Source organism: Daphnia carinata, chromosome 4 (assembly GCF_022539665.2).
Source record: "Daphnia carinata strain CSIRO-1 chromosome 4, CSIRO_AGI_Dcar_HiC_V3, whole genome shotgun sequence".
Taxonomy (NCBI): Eukaryota; Metazoa; Arthropoda; class Branchiopoda; order Diplostraca; family Daphniidae; genus Daphnia; species Daphnia carinata.
The window spans coordinates 5,424,271-5,440,798 of NC_081334.1; the positions used below are offsets into that span (position 1 = coordinate 5,424,271).

Genomic DNA, 16,528 nt, shown 5'->3' on the forward strand with positions numbered 1-16,528 from the left:
TTTCCTCCCTTTGTGCGTGCACTCTTGTTGTTGTTGCTAAAAGGCTTTTCATTATGAAAATGTAGAGAATAAAAGTAAAAAACCTACTCACCGACAGACGATCGATTCGATGCTGTATGGGCTCCGATCTATTCAGAGTTTAGATCTGCTTTTAGTTGTTTTGTGTCGTCTTCCGACGAGCCAACCAGCGAACCATCAAGGATATAAATATCCAGAAATTCTTTTGTTACACCCGACGAGTAAGAGGAGGCTGGGCGCTTTAGACGAGCGGCGTTGAAGCCGAAGACCAACGACACCATAGGGGGAAAGAAAAAAAATACAGAAAAAAAAAACATAACACAGATTGGAAGGCACGGCGTTTTGTCAAGAAAGGGTAGTCATCCGTAAAATTGCTATAGTATAGAAATTGGGTCGGAGGTGCGGCGGAATTATAGGGGCAAGAACTTGTGTCAATATTGTCCTCAGTCTCATGTCGGACAATCCCGCGCTTACACATTTTACGTCATTGGTATTCTATACGGCGTTCCGCTTTGTGTGTGTGTGTAACACAATGTCAGATCTCGATGAATGACATTGCTGTGCACGCCAATACATCCCTGCCACTTTCGCTCAGTCAAATGAAATTGATCGGCCAATTCCCCCGAAATAAAACGGTCAGTTGTATCACCGTGCCTAAGCTTATTTGCCGATTGTAACGTTGCTCCATCGTTTTCGCGATAGCAATGACTTTCTCGATGTTAAATGAGGTGTGAAGACCATTACGGAATACGCATAGTTCTTGCCGCCTTACGTCACGTCTATTTCAAATTGTTTTATTCATTGCCACCTCATTGGATGTGTACGCAAATTGGGATGGAATCACTTGATTGTTTTTGTTCTTTTCTTCGAACCGTCACGGCTGTTTTTAATATTAATTATTTATAGGGTGTCGTCCGCTTATTTGCGTGTCCTCTGCGCAACGTGGGGTTTCCATCGGAATGCAAAGGTTTTATTTCGGTAGTTCCTTCGTGATGGCATTTCTAGTTTTATGCTGCATTTCTAGCTACTTATGTACATCTCTATTACACGCTCGAGCCACGCCGTGAATCTGGCAACGGTTGCGTGCAACGTGACTGTTTCGACGCAGCCCATGTGAAACAACGCTGACCACTAGCGACGGCAGCTCACGATTTCATGTTTTTGTGTTTTCCTTTCAAAAACGTTTGAAAGTCAGCTTTTCACTGCGCAACTGACAACTTGAATAATTTGGTAGCTAAACTTTATTCGTTTTTGTCGTGTTGACTATCAAAAAAAAAAACAAAAAAAACATAGAGCGTAACTAGTTTTTCCCGTGATGCAACAGTCCAAAGTGAATGATTGCATCCTGCATCTTTGCTTCGTTTTTTTTTTTTTTAATATTTTTCTTCACAGAAAAAATAATTCATTTCGTTTCATCCTCTCCCAGTGGTCTCTCACCGTTCACCTAGTAGACGTGCATACAATAACGCCGGTTGACTCGTTTATCCGGCGCTGTGTCTTGTTTTTCATTGTAGCAAGTAGTTTGATTGACTCGCATTCCCATTCTCAGGGTTATTTTGATTTCGAGAAACACAAAGAAAAAGGGAACAGATTTTTTTTTTCCTCCCCCCGTTTTCAATTTGCGTCAGACGAAGTCATTGTCAGTACACAGATATCAAGACTATCATTATAAAAAAAAAAAAAAAAAATTTTAAAAAATGCGAGTTTATTGAATTCAATTGCTGGGTTTCGTCCCAAAGTGCAGTGTTAGTACGTCGTAATGAGATAAACGACGAGAGTGTGGGTATTCTTCTTGAAAAGTAAGTCAACATTTGGCTCTGAAAACAGCGCGACCCACTGTTGGGCATGCCCAGTGCATTTCCAGGGGGATCTTATACTTTTACATGGACACGTGGGAAATAATTCAACATATAGAACCGGAGAACAAGGAGCTCCATTGAAAGTGTCACATGAAAAAAAAAGGGGGCGTTTACTGGGTTTGATTTCCATTAGCTCTCTCGCTTTCTCATCTCCGACTCTTTGCAGGGGAAATTTTCCAGTTTGCTTTTATTCTACGGTTTTGAAAAAAAAAATAAATAAATAAAAATAAAAAAAATAAAACGAAAAGCTTTCGTTAAAGATATCTCTGTAGAGTGTGGGAGATCAACCCCGGTTGTAGTCCGTTATCTCTGCTCACCCCCAGGTCCGTTCGTTTGTGCTCTTCTTCTCTATGAACGGTGAGACTTCCTTTTGTTGCATCATCCGCGGAATTTTCTTTTTTTTATTTTACTTTGCCGAGGGCTGAGGGACGTACCGTCGGGCTTTAAAACTATAAAGTCGCACAAAAGATAACGACCCGTCGCATTCGCCCCAGCATCTTGTCCGCGTAACTGGAAAATCAGTCAAGAGTGATCAATTTATTGCAATAATTCCCTCATCCTAAAAGCTCGAGGGTTGAAGCTGGGCAATTTCTAAAGAATCAAGGGCAATGTCAATAACATTGTCAGAATCACACAGAGAAGATGGTCGAACAATCGACGCCGTACGTATAGGGATGTTTTTGTCCGGCCAAAAGATTTTGCCGCCCGACGAGATAGACAAACCATTCACCATCAATGTACAGTATACTGCATGGAATTTGACAGATTTTCCTGTCTGTTTTCATTGACGAGCTCATCTGGCGTATGAGATCAATTGGCCATCTTGGCGAGAGAAAGTAGCATACATTCACGTGGGGCTTCATTCGGTTAATACTCAACTGGTCGAGTTTTGGCTATTTTCTTTTCCCTTTTCAAAATTAGCTCATCTGTCATTAGAAGAGAGACGCATCTGTGCTGATATTTCTATAGAAAATTTGTCCATAAAAAAAACCGTAGGATGCAGCTTTCTAATCATGCTTTTGTGTTTAAAATTAAGAATGACCTCTTGTTCATGTGGACGCAATAGCGTGAGATAGTTTCAAGAGCGATTTCGTTTTTAAGCGAGCGGACTTTGTCCTGAATGTCATGATGTTTGAACGTAGGTAAAGCTGACGTGAATCTCTTCACAATTAATTCAGTGGAAAACTTCGTGTTTTTTTTTTTTTGTTTCAAAAAAAGGGTAAGGAAAAAAAAAACGTGTATCAATGTTGAGCTAATTCTATTGATCTCATGAATAGGTTATATGGGGAGTGGATTTTTTTTTATAGATATGCATCGCAAAACCGGAAATCTGTCGAATGTCAAAGACTTGGAACTGGACCATCTTCAATTTCCATGAAGTGGAATAGGGCCAGATGTCGGACTCTCATTATGCTAAAAATACAACAACAAAAAACGACTAATCTCCATATGGAAAAGCAATTCCCAGTACTGTTGATTATTCAGGAAAAGGACACGTTCCAATAGTTTCACTACGACATTTATAGAAAAAGAGAGCCAACCCTTAAATATGCTAAATTTAATTCGTTACGCTTTTCATCGTCATTCGACGTTTGAATTTCAACCCAAGGTGAAAATGTAAACGTTAAAAACTGGTTCCATATTGGGCTGCACCACCAAATTCGCCCTCTTATTTGATCTGAATTCCGCACCAATTCCCTTAGATTGGTTCAAATGCCGAAACAAGCACTTCACTTTCTTGTTGCACTGGCCCAAGTCAATTGTTTTCTCTTTAACAAAAAAAAATCCATAACATCGAGCGCTTTGTTAACCGCATGCAGTAGTTTTCGCTTGGTAAACGATCAGGCCACGGCAGCGTCGGATAAAGAAAATTACGTACACTTTACAGTTTCGCTGGGGTTGTGATAGATTCATGAATCACATCCCCTGACTCGAGTGTATCGTTAGAGTCGGAGTAGCACAGAACCATCCGTTTGCTAAGCAAGCCTATTGTTTCCAACGACACTTTTCGGCTCTGCTAGCAGAAGAGATTTATAGAGTGTGTGTATATCAACCTCGTAAAATTTTTCATTATGCATTTAATCAGTCAACTGTAGTTCTACAATGTACAGCGTACAACAATTGATTCTAGATTGGAAAAAAATATATCGTACTTGAGGAACGAAGAATCACTTTAATTCTTGTCGGGGTACATTTGACCCCATCGGAATGCACGGCGTACCCAATCTGCATACAAATAGAAAGCGCTGGTTTAACGTTTGAATAAAGTTGACAAGCGAGAATAAGGCAAGAATAATACAAACATTATTGGACAAAACTGGACCGGCATAAATTATTTGTAGTATTGATCTTACCGGTTTCTTTTGTTGAGTATTGTCGCTTTAAAATTTACGACCAAGTGCGTTTCTGAGTTTAGCAATCTGTCGCATGAGATTGTTGCCCTTTGTTGGGTAAAAGCAATGAGGCTGTACAGGTTTTCAGACGTTCTGTCGCGACGTCGCTTACACGGAAAACAACAACGCCCATCTACGAAGAGAATGAAGACGGCGATGAAAAAAAAAGAAAAAACAAACAAACCCAGAGGGTTTTGTCAAGGCACTCAGTCGACTGTAAAATCAGCGCTATATAATACTGCAGTATGTGGCTTAGGGCAAGGCGGCATTCAGAAAGACATGGGCGATGTCAACTTCGAAGCTGTGCAGTTGACAATAGGCCTATCCCCTTACTATACTATGCCGTTTGCGTATTATGACATGCCACGACTCCATTGAAATGACTTTATATTGAATTCGGGTGACGGTGCGAGCCGACCATCAACGACATTCCTGTTGCAGGATCTCATGTTGAGTAAGACGCAGTTGACTTTTTTCAAGAGTTGTCGTTCCAACTAATATTTTTAGTTTAGCTGCATCACGCTAAAAAACTAGCGTGCCAGTGCGCCACAGCGCTACCTTTCCACTTTCATTTTTGGCCGAATTTGGCTCAAAATACAGGAACTCTATAATAAATTACACCCTTATACTAAAATTTAACGCTGATTTCAGGAATCTTATTCGTTTTCTCGTGAAAGTAACCATTTTTGAAATATATTGAATATCGTGTTGTAGCACGAATGCGCTATACCATACTGGCGCGCCAACTTGTTTTTACCATTTTTTCACTTTGGCCAATTTTGACTTAAAATACACGAAATCGATTCAGAATTGAAAGCTGATCACGGAAATCAAGTCTATTTTTCAATTGGCCTTATAGCTTTTGAATTAAACGTATAAAACATAAGGCCGGGCTTATTTTGTCGGGCTTAAAATTTGTACCTGAAAAAAAAATGAGACTCATTAGAATTGGTTGAAAATCACGGGATATAGTCAAAATTGAATGCTGATTACGGGTAAATTGTTATTTTTTTCATTAAGTCAACCGTTTTTTAAATGCACCGAATATTTGTGCTGTATCGAGCAAAATGATAGCGCGCCAGTACGTAATAGCGCTTTGTACCTTTTTTTTCATTTTTATCAACAATAATGTCAAAATACATGATGTCGGTTCAGAATTAAACGCTGATCACGGAAATCCAACTTATATTTCAATCGGTCTTATAGTTTTTGAAATAAACGAAGAAAATGACCGTGGGAAAATTGCATCGAAAACCTCCAAAAAGTGACCCTCGTTGGAATTGGTTGAGAAATTCACAATATACTCAAAATTGAATGGAGATTACGGGAAAATTGTTATTTTTTTCATTAAGTCCACCGTTTGTTAATACACTGAATATTTCTAATGCATTGCGATAAATGCTAGCGCGCCAGTACGTGATAGCGCCTTGTACCTTTTGGTAGCGTATTTTATTCGCACTTCGTTTATTTCAAAAACTATAAGGCCAATTGAAATATAAATTTTATTTTCGTGATCAGCGTTTAAATTTGAATCGAAATCATGTATTTTGACATTGTTGTGAATAAAAATGATAAAAAAGGTACTAAGCGCTATCACGTACTGGCGCGCTAGCATTTTGAGCGATACAGCACAAATATTTGGTGTATTTAAAAAACGGTTGACTTAATGAAAAAAATAACAATTTTCCCGTAATCACCATTCAATTTTGAGTACATTATGAATTTTTCAACCAATTCCAACGAGGGTCACTTTTTGGAGGTTTTCGATGCAATTTTCCCACGGTCATTTTCTTCGTTTATTTCAAAAAATATAATGCCAATTGAAATATAAATTTGATTTCCGATATCAGCGTTTAAATTTGAATCGAAATCATGTATTTTGACATTGTTGTGAATAAAAATGATAAAAAAGGTACTAAGCGCTATCACGTACTGGCGCGCTAGCATTTTGAGCGATACAGCACAAATATTTGGTGTATTTAAAAAACGGTTGACTTAATGAAAAAAATAACAATTTTCCCGTAATCACCATTCAATTTTGAGTACATTATGAATTTTTCAACCAATTCCAACGAGGGTCACTTTTTGGAGGTTTTCGATGCAATTTTCCCACGGTCATTTTCTTCGTTTATTTCAAAAAATATAATGCCAATTGAAATATAAATTTGATTTCCGTGATCAGCGTTTCATTCTGAATCGAAATCATGTATTTTGACATTATTGTTGATAAAAATGAAAAAAAAAGGTACAAAGCGCTATCACGTACTGGCGCGCTATCATTTTGCGCGATATAGCACAAATATTCGGTGCATTTAAAAAAAGGTTGACTTAATGAAAACAATAACAATTTACCCGTAATCAGCATTCAATTTTGACTATATCCTGTGATTTTCAACCAATTCTAATGAGTCTCATTTTTTTCAGGTACAAATTTTAAGCCCGACAAAATAAGCCTGGCCTTGTGTTTTATACGTTTAATTCAAAAACTATAAGGCCAATTGAAAAATAAACTTGATTTCCGTGATCAGCAGTTAATTTTGAATCGAAATCGTGTATTTTAAGCCAAATTTGAAATTTGGCCAAAAATGAAAAAGTGAGAAGGCTATAGCCTTCCTACTTTTGTCAAAATCTTCGAAAAACGGATTTTTTTGGAATTCAACAAAAATCACACGGTATAATCAAAATTCAATGCTGATTTCGATTCAATGATTAGTTTTTTCGTAAATAAGCCGTTTTTAAGAAATTAAACAAAATGTTGTCAGCTAACCAACTTTATTTTGTTTTTATTAAAATTTATTATTAATATTTTTCTTCCTCCGCATTTTTCCCTTTTTTTTATTGAGTAGAGATTAGCTTAATTTGGCTTAGCCTTAAATAAAATAAAACAGGTAAATTTTCATTCTTCCTTTTTTTTTATTTTTCATTAGCACGACTGAGATCACTGGTAAACTGACTGAGGTTTCGTTACAGAAGATGAGATCAAATGACTGGTCAGAGGTTTTCCAGTTCAACACTGAAGGATGGAAACATACGTAGTGCGTTATGGAGAACAAAGAAAGGCAAAAACAACACAATGGAACGCTCTGGTGTGATATGCAATTACGATAGCTACTCTACTTTCAAGAAATTAGAACATTCTTTTTTCCAGTGACTGTCCTTGCAGTTTGTTGTTGAAAGAACATCACGTGCTAAAAACGTGCTGGTGCAGGACAATACGCGGTTTAAAGAGGTATTTTAATGAAGAACAAAAAGACTGACAAGATTCGTAAAAGAAAAAATCAATCCAAGATGTGAGGTCAATCAGAAGAACGTAGCGAGGAAATAATTTTTTTAAAAGATGATAATCTGTGCGTCAAATGTAAACCAACCACAACGACGGCTCCCCGAAACGAGCAAGGACATACATTTTTTAATCGGTTGTGATCATAGCTTACAGAATCTCCCTGTTGGGTTCTGTGAAAATAGAACTGAGTTCCAAATGATCGACTAACGTATACATAGCTCTTTCTAGCGAATTTTGCAATAAAAGCTCGCTTTCGGGGAGAGGTGGCTGAGATCGGGGCTGTAGAGCTGGCCAATGCTTGAAGGACCGATGAAGGCGAAGGGCCACACAGCAAAATATGAAACGTAGTAACAACAGCCGTAGGAAATCATCGCCAAGGAATGGCAAGTAAGATGATTCTGTAACATGCATAAAACAAAATAAAGTTACTAAATAAATGAAAATGAAAAATTTGGAAAAAAAAAACATCACTACCAATGCCTTTAACGCGGGTTAACAATCGACTAGCTTCTGCCAGAAATCGATCCACAAATGCTTGGCCTGTTTCCCAAAGGTGATAAGGTATTTCTTTGATTTTCCCAAGAACGCATATGGCCGTTAAGGGACTGTGCAGGAAAAGGGTTAGAAGACCTCCTTTCGGATGCAAGTCTGTAAAGTGAGAGAAAATAAAGGGGAGAAATTTGTTACTTTAAATAGAGCCCCAAGAAATACGAAAATTGATTTCAACTCTAACCTTGGTACTGAGATGGTACATCTTGTGGAGACATGAGTATCACCAATGGCTGTCCGAAAAGCTGCGGTACGTTCTGGAAGACCCAACTATTGTCTGAATCCACAATCAGGAAGAGCGGTTTGCGCATAAAAGGAATTAAGTCCCCAGGATACAAACAGTTTAGCTCTTTTCCTTGGGATCCACGCTTGTTTCCACTTGGATCTGGCTCTCGTTTGCTGTTAGTACAAACACCGCCCATGTCGTATCCTTAAACATTGAGAATTATTTAATAAACTACCTCAATGATAAATAATAATAATAAAGCACTAAATTACAAATGAATGATACAAAACAAATAACTAAATACACAAATAATGCTTCAGAATGGTAAAACAGGGAAGAAAATGTTTCTTACTGTCTTCGGTGGAACTCGATGATGGGAATAGCCCGTCTGCCGAAATGTAGAGTAATAGGGCGCCATTTAAAGGTAACTCTTTGAATCCCGATGCAAGAAACACAAGAAGCTGACTAAGTGTCGGTTTATAAAGAAGATATTTATGAGGATTCTCTCGTTTCAAGGGACGATCGTTAGACTCCTGTGACAATTCATTAATAACTTAGATGTCATGAATACAATAGATACACTTAAAGCACCATTTACCATAGAAGGTGTTCGTGATGGAAGAGAATAGGCTTGATATGAAGCATCTTCTTGAGGCTCTCTTTCAAGAGTTTGAAGAATGCGGAACATGTCAAGGGTTAGTTCACTAAATTTTACTTGATCGTTGTTATTTCCGATTATAAGAACTTCCTGAAGAGTTAGATCCATCGCAGGGCTCTTTTCCACCGGAGGAGTGGTTAGTGGACTTAATCTGGTAATGTGACAAAGGAATTGTAAGTATGTCTATGATTTAGGCATTTGAAGTAAATACCATTATACCTGTGTGAAATGACCATCGGATTAGAATCCGCATCCAGTATATTTAGAATGGCGTCGGCCTCTAGAAAGGATTTGATTTCTCCTAGAACTAGGCTCCACTCCAGCTGATCATCCGGCTCATACGTACTTGTGTACTCATCAACGTATTTTGAGAGTTCCTTACAATTCCAATCAAGAATAAGGGTATTATTTTGGAATACTTTTTAAATTGTAAGAATGATTACCCTAACTAGTTCTCTGACTAGCTTCATCTTTTTTAGCAAAAGACAAACAACTATGAACCTAGCATAATATCTCAATTTTTTTACAACTAGATCAGACCTGAAATAATATTACATTAATGTATGTAAAGAATAGACATGATTGTATTAATGAAAAGATACTTGGAGCCACCATGATGATCTTCTTTGGAAATTCTAGAGTAGTAAGATCTAGCTCTAATGGCTGAGTAGAAGGAAAAGGCTTCATTTAAATAATTTGTTTCACTGGTTCGAAGGCTGTAACAAATTGTTTAACTTTGTAATACATATCAATTTTGTATTATAATCTTTCTTACTAATAATGATAGTACAGTTGTCCTATTTTTGAGGCAATTTCTCCTATTTGCCATCTTTTAAGGTCATATTTAACATCTAGGATTTGGCGGTGTTGCTGTTGGAACTTCCACAACTTGGTGTAGACGTCAAATGTACGACCAAAATAGGCCTGCCATTGTTTATGGCCATATTGGGGCAAATCTCTAAAAACCATGTATTAGTAGACACAATTACTTAAAAACCATAATGATAACAATGCAACACAGAAAGAAAATGATAAAAAAAGATGAAGATTCGCCTACTATAATGTTAGTGCAGCAAATAGTTCCCATAATCTATGTATTTACCTTAACCCATTGAAAAGTTGTTTTGATTTCTCCTGTAGTTGACAAAACTCATTGATAATCCGCCGCTCATTTTCTTCTAGTTCGGCCATTCGTCGGCTTTTCTCACTTAATGTTTTGCTGGTCCTACTGTTGACAATTCAATTGCCTCAGGGGTTAGCGTATTGTCACCGTTGCCTAAACTTTAAATTCCATTTTACATTAACTAATGTTATATTTGGTGGGATACATAGTTTAATATATTCAGCTGTTTGTAACTGAAGGAAGTTTTTCAGATTTATTTTCAAACTTGCTAATTTGTACATGCGGCAACTCCCGTTCTAACATTTTCAATAGCAAAGTAGTAAACCCATTTGTTGTGTCACTTTATTTTGGAATCGCAATATGGAAAGGGTTTTGTAACGCCCCTTTTTCCTCGAAATACACTTCATTGTCCCACTTAATTAAAAGTGGCCGGAAGCTGAACATATCACCCGTCGTCAAAGGGTAACCAGTTGTGTAAAATTGTACAAGTTATTCCGTCATCATGGTCCCTGTCAGCACCAAGTTACAGAACGAAATGTTACTGGACCTAGCACGCAATTTACGCCAGGAAAGATTACTCATCGGATCTGAAAGACAGAATCTGCAAATCCTTAACAAAAAGGTAAATTTAAGGTTACTTAGAATAAGGTAGGCTTATAGCTACCATTGTTTCATATATCTATGTCCTATCTACTGTCAAAAAATTTTCAGCAGAATCCCATGGTGCAGAATGATTGTTTAAATAGTATAACATGATAGTTTCTGGTTTTCAATATAAACACCATACTGAATATACTTATTTGTTCAATGGCTTTGATAGGTTTCAGAAGCCCTTGAGAAACTACATCAACTGGCATGGGTTGCAAGCCAGCAAAGAATCAATCTTGATGGTCTCATAATATCACGCCTTGAGGTTAGCCCAGCCTTTTCCTGTCAACAGGCAAATGCTCTTGAAGGAGCCTGCTTCATTGAGGGTTACAAACACTTGGGTTTCCATGAAGCTCTCTTTAGTGAATTTCTTCAAAGGTTGAGAGAAAATGCACCTTTGCTGGCTGTCTGCTTGGCAACCGGTGAGAAGCTCAGCCCTGAGACAATGCCAACTGTCATCAGTGTCGTCACTTCAAGCCTTTACGCTAACTTCCTTTTGGGCGACGATGAAAAGTACTGCCTACAACTCTTGAAGCATTTGATGGAATTACAGCTTGTCAATTCTGATAACCCGGGAAGGTAATTTGATGCATACTATTGTTATTGGGAACTTTACATAATCTGCCCGGTTTGTCCGTGAAGGCTTCTCCGACATGGGAGCTGCGCATTCAGCCGCCTATACAAAGCATTTACCGAGGGTCTCTTTTCAGCCAAGGTTTTCCTCACGGCTGCCCTTCACGACCCCATCTTATTCCTACTGATGGAAGATGAGATGTATTTGGATGTCGATCCGGTCCGAGCTGTCAACCGCTACCCATCTTATGAGCGAGAGAAACGATTTGGGCGCGAAGGCACTCCAGAGTTTAATAACGCTATTCAGAAATACAGAATCACTGCTATCGATCGCCTCGTTCAGCTGACTCAAAGATTTATTTTGGGACTAGCTGCCAGCGTCGCCTGTTTCCCGTCAAGGTACCTAATTCGTGTTTAAAGAAACCATCAAAGGAAAAATCTAAGTCAAATGTTTGTTTTTCGTAGTGTTGCGTGGCTAGTTCGACAAATGCGATCGCTCTTGACGCATTCGATGCGGATTGATGCTCGGCAAGTTCACGCTATCTGCGTTGATTTGGTCTTCGCATTCTTCATCTGTCCTGCCATTGTTAACCCAGATCCTTGTGGCATCGTTGAAGCCCCAATATCTCCTATAGCCCGTTCTAATTTAATTCAAGTAGCTCAGATACTTCAGGTGTTAGTCCACTCTAAGTGGGAGCCCTTTGATCCTAAACTGGATGACCTTTATTCCCGTTTTGACAAAGACTGCGTCTCTTCAATTTTGGATGCTATACTAGACGAAGGAACTTCTTCAGCCAATGTGACACCCTTTTCCCCTTCATCGACAGAGTCATCTCCCTCTGCCGATCCATCAGTCGACACTCACCGTCTCTTAGTCGGTTTGAACCGTTCTGTTGCATTGGTGACCGAAAATGAACTTCAAACTTTTGTTCAATTCCTTCGAACTGTACTAGCAAGTGACGGGCTAGAAGTCAATGATAAAAGAACGTTGGAAAGCTTGATGCAGCCTGTACCACTGGGATGCTCCCCTGTTAAATCTACGCTTTCACAGAGCAATGGAGATCTGACGCCGTCATCAAACGGTGTAACCGTTGAACCTACTGGGTCTTCACCCAAAGGAAAACGAAATCTGCTGGATAAAGTTAACAGTCGAGTTCGTTCTAAGGCTGCAAATCTGCTCCAAAGAGGAGACAGCGATCATTCGTTCGGCATATGGTCTAGTTCTGACGATTCTGGTGAATTGGGCACACCTCGTCACGCGAATGGAGAAGACTCTCCTAGTTCTTCAGGAACTGTCCTCGGACATGTTCTGGTTATCCCGTTTAGTAGCAAGAATGAAGAATGTATCGGCATGTTGTCAGAACAACAAGTATTGGCACTTGAACAAGAAAAGGAGTCTACTAGAGCATCGTTGGATGGAAGTTCCGTTCAGGGCGTGGAAGAAATGCAGCAAAATCCTGTACAAGAAAAAAGGACTCGTTTTTCATTGTCGCATGATGAAGGATCTATTGGCAATACCAGCGACAACCTCGAGGCGGTATCGGAAGCTGCCTCAAATCACAGCGTTGAATCGTCAGTAGAATCCGAAAATGACGAAGCTGAGCAAGATCCCATTGACAATCTCTCGGATATGGTGTCAGCAAATGTCTCTGGCAGAGGATCGCCAAATGTCTCGGGAAGGGACACTCCGTCTTCCCAAGTAAATGCCCAGTTTTGTCATCGAGTTACTAAGCAATTGCCTAACCAAATTTTTCTTAGATTACGGAAGGAGATGAAGGCGCTTCACGAAGTGGCATTAACGAACAACGACCGTTGTTAATGCAGGTCGCCCCGCCCAAGCCTTCTGATATTGATGATAGATTTGGCCGTTTCGACGTCAAGGACTTAATTTTGGGTGACGAAACCCGATCGCTTGTGAGCGATTCGTGGAGTACAGATGTTTTGGGTAGTGATAGCGAATTGGCAAACGAGACGGCCGAAAGGGACCGACAACCCGACAGGTAATTCGTAAACTTTGCTGTTCATTTTCAAGGATCTTTCGCGTAAACGGCTCTATTTTGTTTAACTCCATTCTCAAAGGCCACCACTTGAAGATATTGTCCTTCCAGGCCGCCACCTACTGGTGGAGGCAGAAGTCGGCCTCTTTGACATTTCCGAGACGGCGTCAGAAGCTTGGAGTACCGACGTTGTGACATCGGACACGGAACGAATGGCCGAAGTTGATACAGATGAGACTAGCAGTGTAGCCCGTTCTGAAGCTGACAGCGAACAGGATTCGACATCTATGCTTGCTGTTAATGCAGGACCATCTCATTTGGGAGCCATTCAACGAATCCGTGGAAGAATGTCAGGCAGCCTTTTCCGTCCAATAAGGGAAGCTAGCGTGGAACAGCTTCAAAATCTAAGCCTTCAGACACGGTCGGCTCCCCAGCAAGAAATATCCTCGAACGTTTCTAACGGTCCAATGTCATCGTCTTCTTCATCATGCAGCAGCCACGGCAGTATAGCCAGCAGTGCGAAAGGACTGGCTACTTCTACTGCAGCAAGTGCAGCAATGGTGAATACAACGGCATCCTCTTCAGCTGGAGGGACAGTCTCTACGTCCAGCGGACAAGCTTCGACAGGCGCTATTCCAAAGAGTATCAGTTTTGACAAAACTGCCGATCGTGGTGATAAAGAGCATTGTTACGATGACGAAAACAAAAACAAGCGAAGCTTCTTTCGCAACTTTAAACTTCCTTTCAAGCGAGGTGGTCGAACAAAAGACCGTACAAGTGCGATTGATCACACGGACAATGTAAGTTACAGTAATTATAATCGTACGCTACGGCGATCTGCGTCGGAGGAAGCTCGTACGGCGGCAGCAACAGAAAGCTCGGATGATATTTTAGCAAAGTATCGTTCGAAAGGATCTACTCTCGCCAGCCAGGGAGATGCCAGTAGTTCAAACGGAACTCAATTGATGGTCAATTTCAATTTGGCCGAAGAACAGTCTATCGATGAAGATGAAGGCGAAGATGAACGTCAACATATTGACCCATCAAATATTGAATCATCTTACGCCTTTGCTGATGCGAAGAGGAAGCTCAGACTTGTTCTTAGCACGGCGGACGTCCAGTCGCTCCACGTGATGAACAATGCTACAGCCGCCAGCAATAGCACGGAACATGAATTGATCATTTTTCTTAAACTACAGCTAGCAGAGGCCATCAACCTGCAAGATCGCTCGCTGGTCGCTCAGCTTCATGAGACTCTGCGGTGCGTCCGACTCTTCGACGCTGATGGCTGTTCAAAGCTTTTCCATTCTCTCCAAGAAGACTACAAGGGACGAGCACCCTATCTTTCTTACTTGATTCAGTGCCGCCAGTCATTACTATCGGTTTTGGCTCATTTAGAACGTTTAGCCAATCGCGTCGAGCAAGACAAAGCAGTCTGCCACCGCTTCCTTATATCCGTTTGCGTTCGTTTGTTTCTCGAACGACGCGAAAAGCAACTCAATGATTTTGTCGTTGAATTCCAGCAATTGCATGTGGCTGATGAAAAGGCTGATTGGCTCGAATCATTTCTTCGTCGATTATCGGCAGAACTGGAACGCGATTCCATGTGGCAATCTGCTAGTCGGTATCAAGTTGAGCTAGCGCAAACCGCCGTTGAGCAAAGGCTGATGGCTTTAATTTATAACTACGCTCTTTATCCCAATGGAGATGGCGACGTGTCGAGAGACCAGGTATGTGATGTGATCGAACTGTCCTTTTATCGATAACTAATTTAATTATTATCAACAGGTTCTTCATGAACACATAGAAAAGTTGGGGCAAGTGGTTACTCCAAGCCACAAGGATTTGAGGATTCCGAAGATCTATCGGTACGAATGCCCGTGGCCATCGGCTCAAGCAGAATTGGTTTCTATAAGTGCTTACAAAACGCCCCGTGATAAAGTCGCTTGTGTCATCCGGTGCGCCACAACCATTATGAATCTACTTTCATTAGCCGCTGCTGCGGCAGAAAGAGGTGTCCCGGCCGCCGACGATTTCATGCCCGTTTTTGTCTTCGTCATCATCAAGGTATAAGTTAATTTTCTTCCCCTTTCATTAGCAATAAGTAATGCCACGGAATGGAATTACAGGCAAATCCCCCGTGTCTGCTTTCGACTGTCGAGTACGTCAACAGTTTCTTCGGCAATCGACTGGAAGGAGAGGATCAGTATTGGTGGACGCAGTTCTGTTCAGCCATCGAGTTCGTAAAGACGATGGATTACGGACATTAAGCGATACGTGGCGCATAGAAAATCAGTGCCATAACCTAAAGATTTTTGTTCCGATGTTAGAACATCATTAATCCTTTTGTGGTGGTTTAAATAACGTACCTTATATATATTAGTGTAAGGAACGACCGCCCGATACTGCTTCCCATCGACCTTGGTTCCCGCGGAGGAAACCTCCGCGGGAGTCAAGGTCGATATTGGTGAAAGCAGTATCGGCTTGTCATTCCTTACATTAGTTTGCTCATGTTGTTGATAGTGAGAAGGAAAGCTGTTTATGTCGTTGTACATATTTGTTATTCGTTGGCAGAGCTCGTACTTTGTTGAACATTTCGATGAGTTGCGACAACATTGTCAGCAATCGAGTCCTGTTGGAAAGTTTGTTTCATAACATTATTTAGTTCATATGTGCATTATTTAGCTTACCTCATTTTGTAAATATATAGATTATGCTTCATCAAGTCTGATTTCGGGTTCATGTTTGATTCTTTTCCGACGTATTGCACATACGTTTTCGTGAACTCCAGACCTATTTTTCACAGTTTCGCGATGCCCGATTCATTATTGTTGCTGTGCTGTGCATTAGGTAGAAGCTGATCGGGAGTAAGCTCTAAATAACAACATCTTTGTGCCTCTCGGCCTCGTTAGGATGATGGTGACTATTGTGGTAGACGCAATTAACGCCGTCTACCACGGTCAATCGGTCTGGGCATCCAATGCCCCCTGTTCTCCCTCTACGTCTTTTGCATCGACATCGAATGGGCAATTTGTTTCTGAAAAATGACGAGCTATTAAACGTAAAAAATAAAATATCATTAATGTTTGCTTACCTTCCATCATTTTAAATTATGTGTCATCGTCTGCCACGTACACTAATTTTTCCGGCTCGTAGCCTTTTCACAAGACGCACCGTACCTTTTCGTCCAGACATTTTCAC

At 40.3% G+C, this 16,528-nt stretch overlaps 2 protein-coding genes across 2 annotated transcripts; one reads left to right on the forward strand and one right to left on the reverse strand.

Annotated features, from left to right (window-relative positions):
* Positions 1–7,164: 7,164 nt before the first annotated feature.
* On the reverse strand, positions 7,165–10,238 carry LOC130687436 (protein SCAI-like). The gene is made up of 10 exons (XM_057510601.2): positions 10,089–10,238; positions 9,762–9,944; positions 9,589–9,702; positions 9,430–9,526; positions 9,206–9,363; positions 8,927–9,137; positions 8,681–8,861; positions 8,287–8,532; positions 8,028–8,201; positions 7,165–7,951 (listed from the first exon to the last, which is right to left on the reverse strand). Exons 1-10 carry the CDS (start codon positions 10,175–10,177, stop codon positions 7,701–7,703), a joined length of 1,704 nt encoding a protein of 567 aa, XP_057366584.1. The 5' UTR covers positions 10,178–10,238; the 3' UTR covers positions 7,165–7,700.
* A 181-nt stretch (positions 10,239–10,419) lies between these two features.
* Positions 10,420–16,048, forward strand: LOC130687434 (GTPase-activating protein and VPS9 domain-containing protein 1-like). The gene is made up of 9 exons (XM_057510600.1): positions 10,420–10,731; positions 10,930–11,336; positions 11,400–11,729; positions 11,796–13,029; positions 13,089–13,330; positions 13,410–15,057; positions 15,116–15,394; positions 15,457–15,705; positions 15,826–16,048. The coding sequence occupies exons 1-8, from the start codon at positions 10,612–10,614 to the stop codon at positions 15,595–15,597; spliced, it is 4,401 nt and encodes a 1,466-aa protein (XP_057366583.1). The 5' UTR covers positions 10,420–10,611; the 3' UTR covers positions 15,598–15,705; positions 15,826–16,048.
* The last annotated feature ends 480 nt before the right edge of the window (positions 16,049–16,528 follow it).

What these genes read in the sequence shown, in the direction of transcription:
- LOC130687436 (XM_057510601.2), bottom strand. Translation starts at nt 10,177, where the DNA reads ATGGCCGAACTAGAAGAAAATGAGCGGCGGATTATCAATGAGTTTTGT. An exon ending in CAACTTTTCAATGGGTTAAG is followed by an intron (nt 9,945 to 10,088) that starts GTAAATACATAG and finishes CATGGTTTTTAG; the next exon opens with AGATTTGCCCCAATATGGCC. An exon ending in CATCACGAACACCTTCTATG is followed by an intron (nt 8,862 to 8,926) that starts GTAAATGGTGCT and finishes GAATTGTCACAG; the next exon opens with GAGTCTAACGATCGTCCCTT.
- LOC130687434 (XM_057510600.1), top strand. Translation starts at nt 10,612, where the DNA reads ATGGTCCCTGTCAGCACCAAGTTACAGAACGAAATGTTACTGGACCTA. An exon ending in AGGGACCGACAACCCGACAG is followed by an intron (nt 13,331 to 13,409) that starts GTAATTCGTAAA and finishes CCATTCTCAAAG; the next exon opens with GCCACCACTTGAAGATATTG. An exon ending in GCGACGTGTCGAGAGACCAG is followed by an intron (nt 15,058 to 15,115) that starts GTATGTGATGTG and finishes TATTATCAACAG; the next exon opens with GTTCTTCATGAACACATAGA.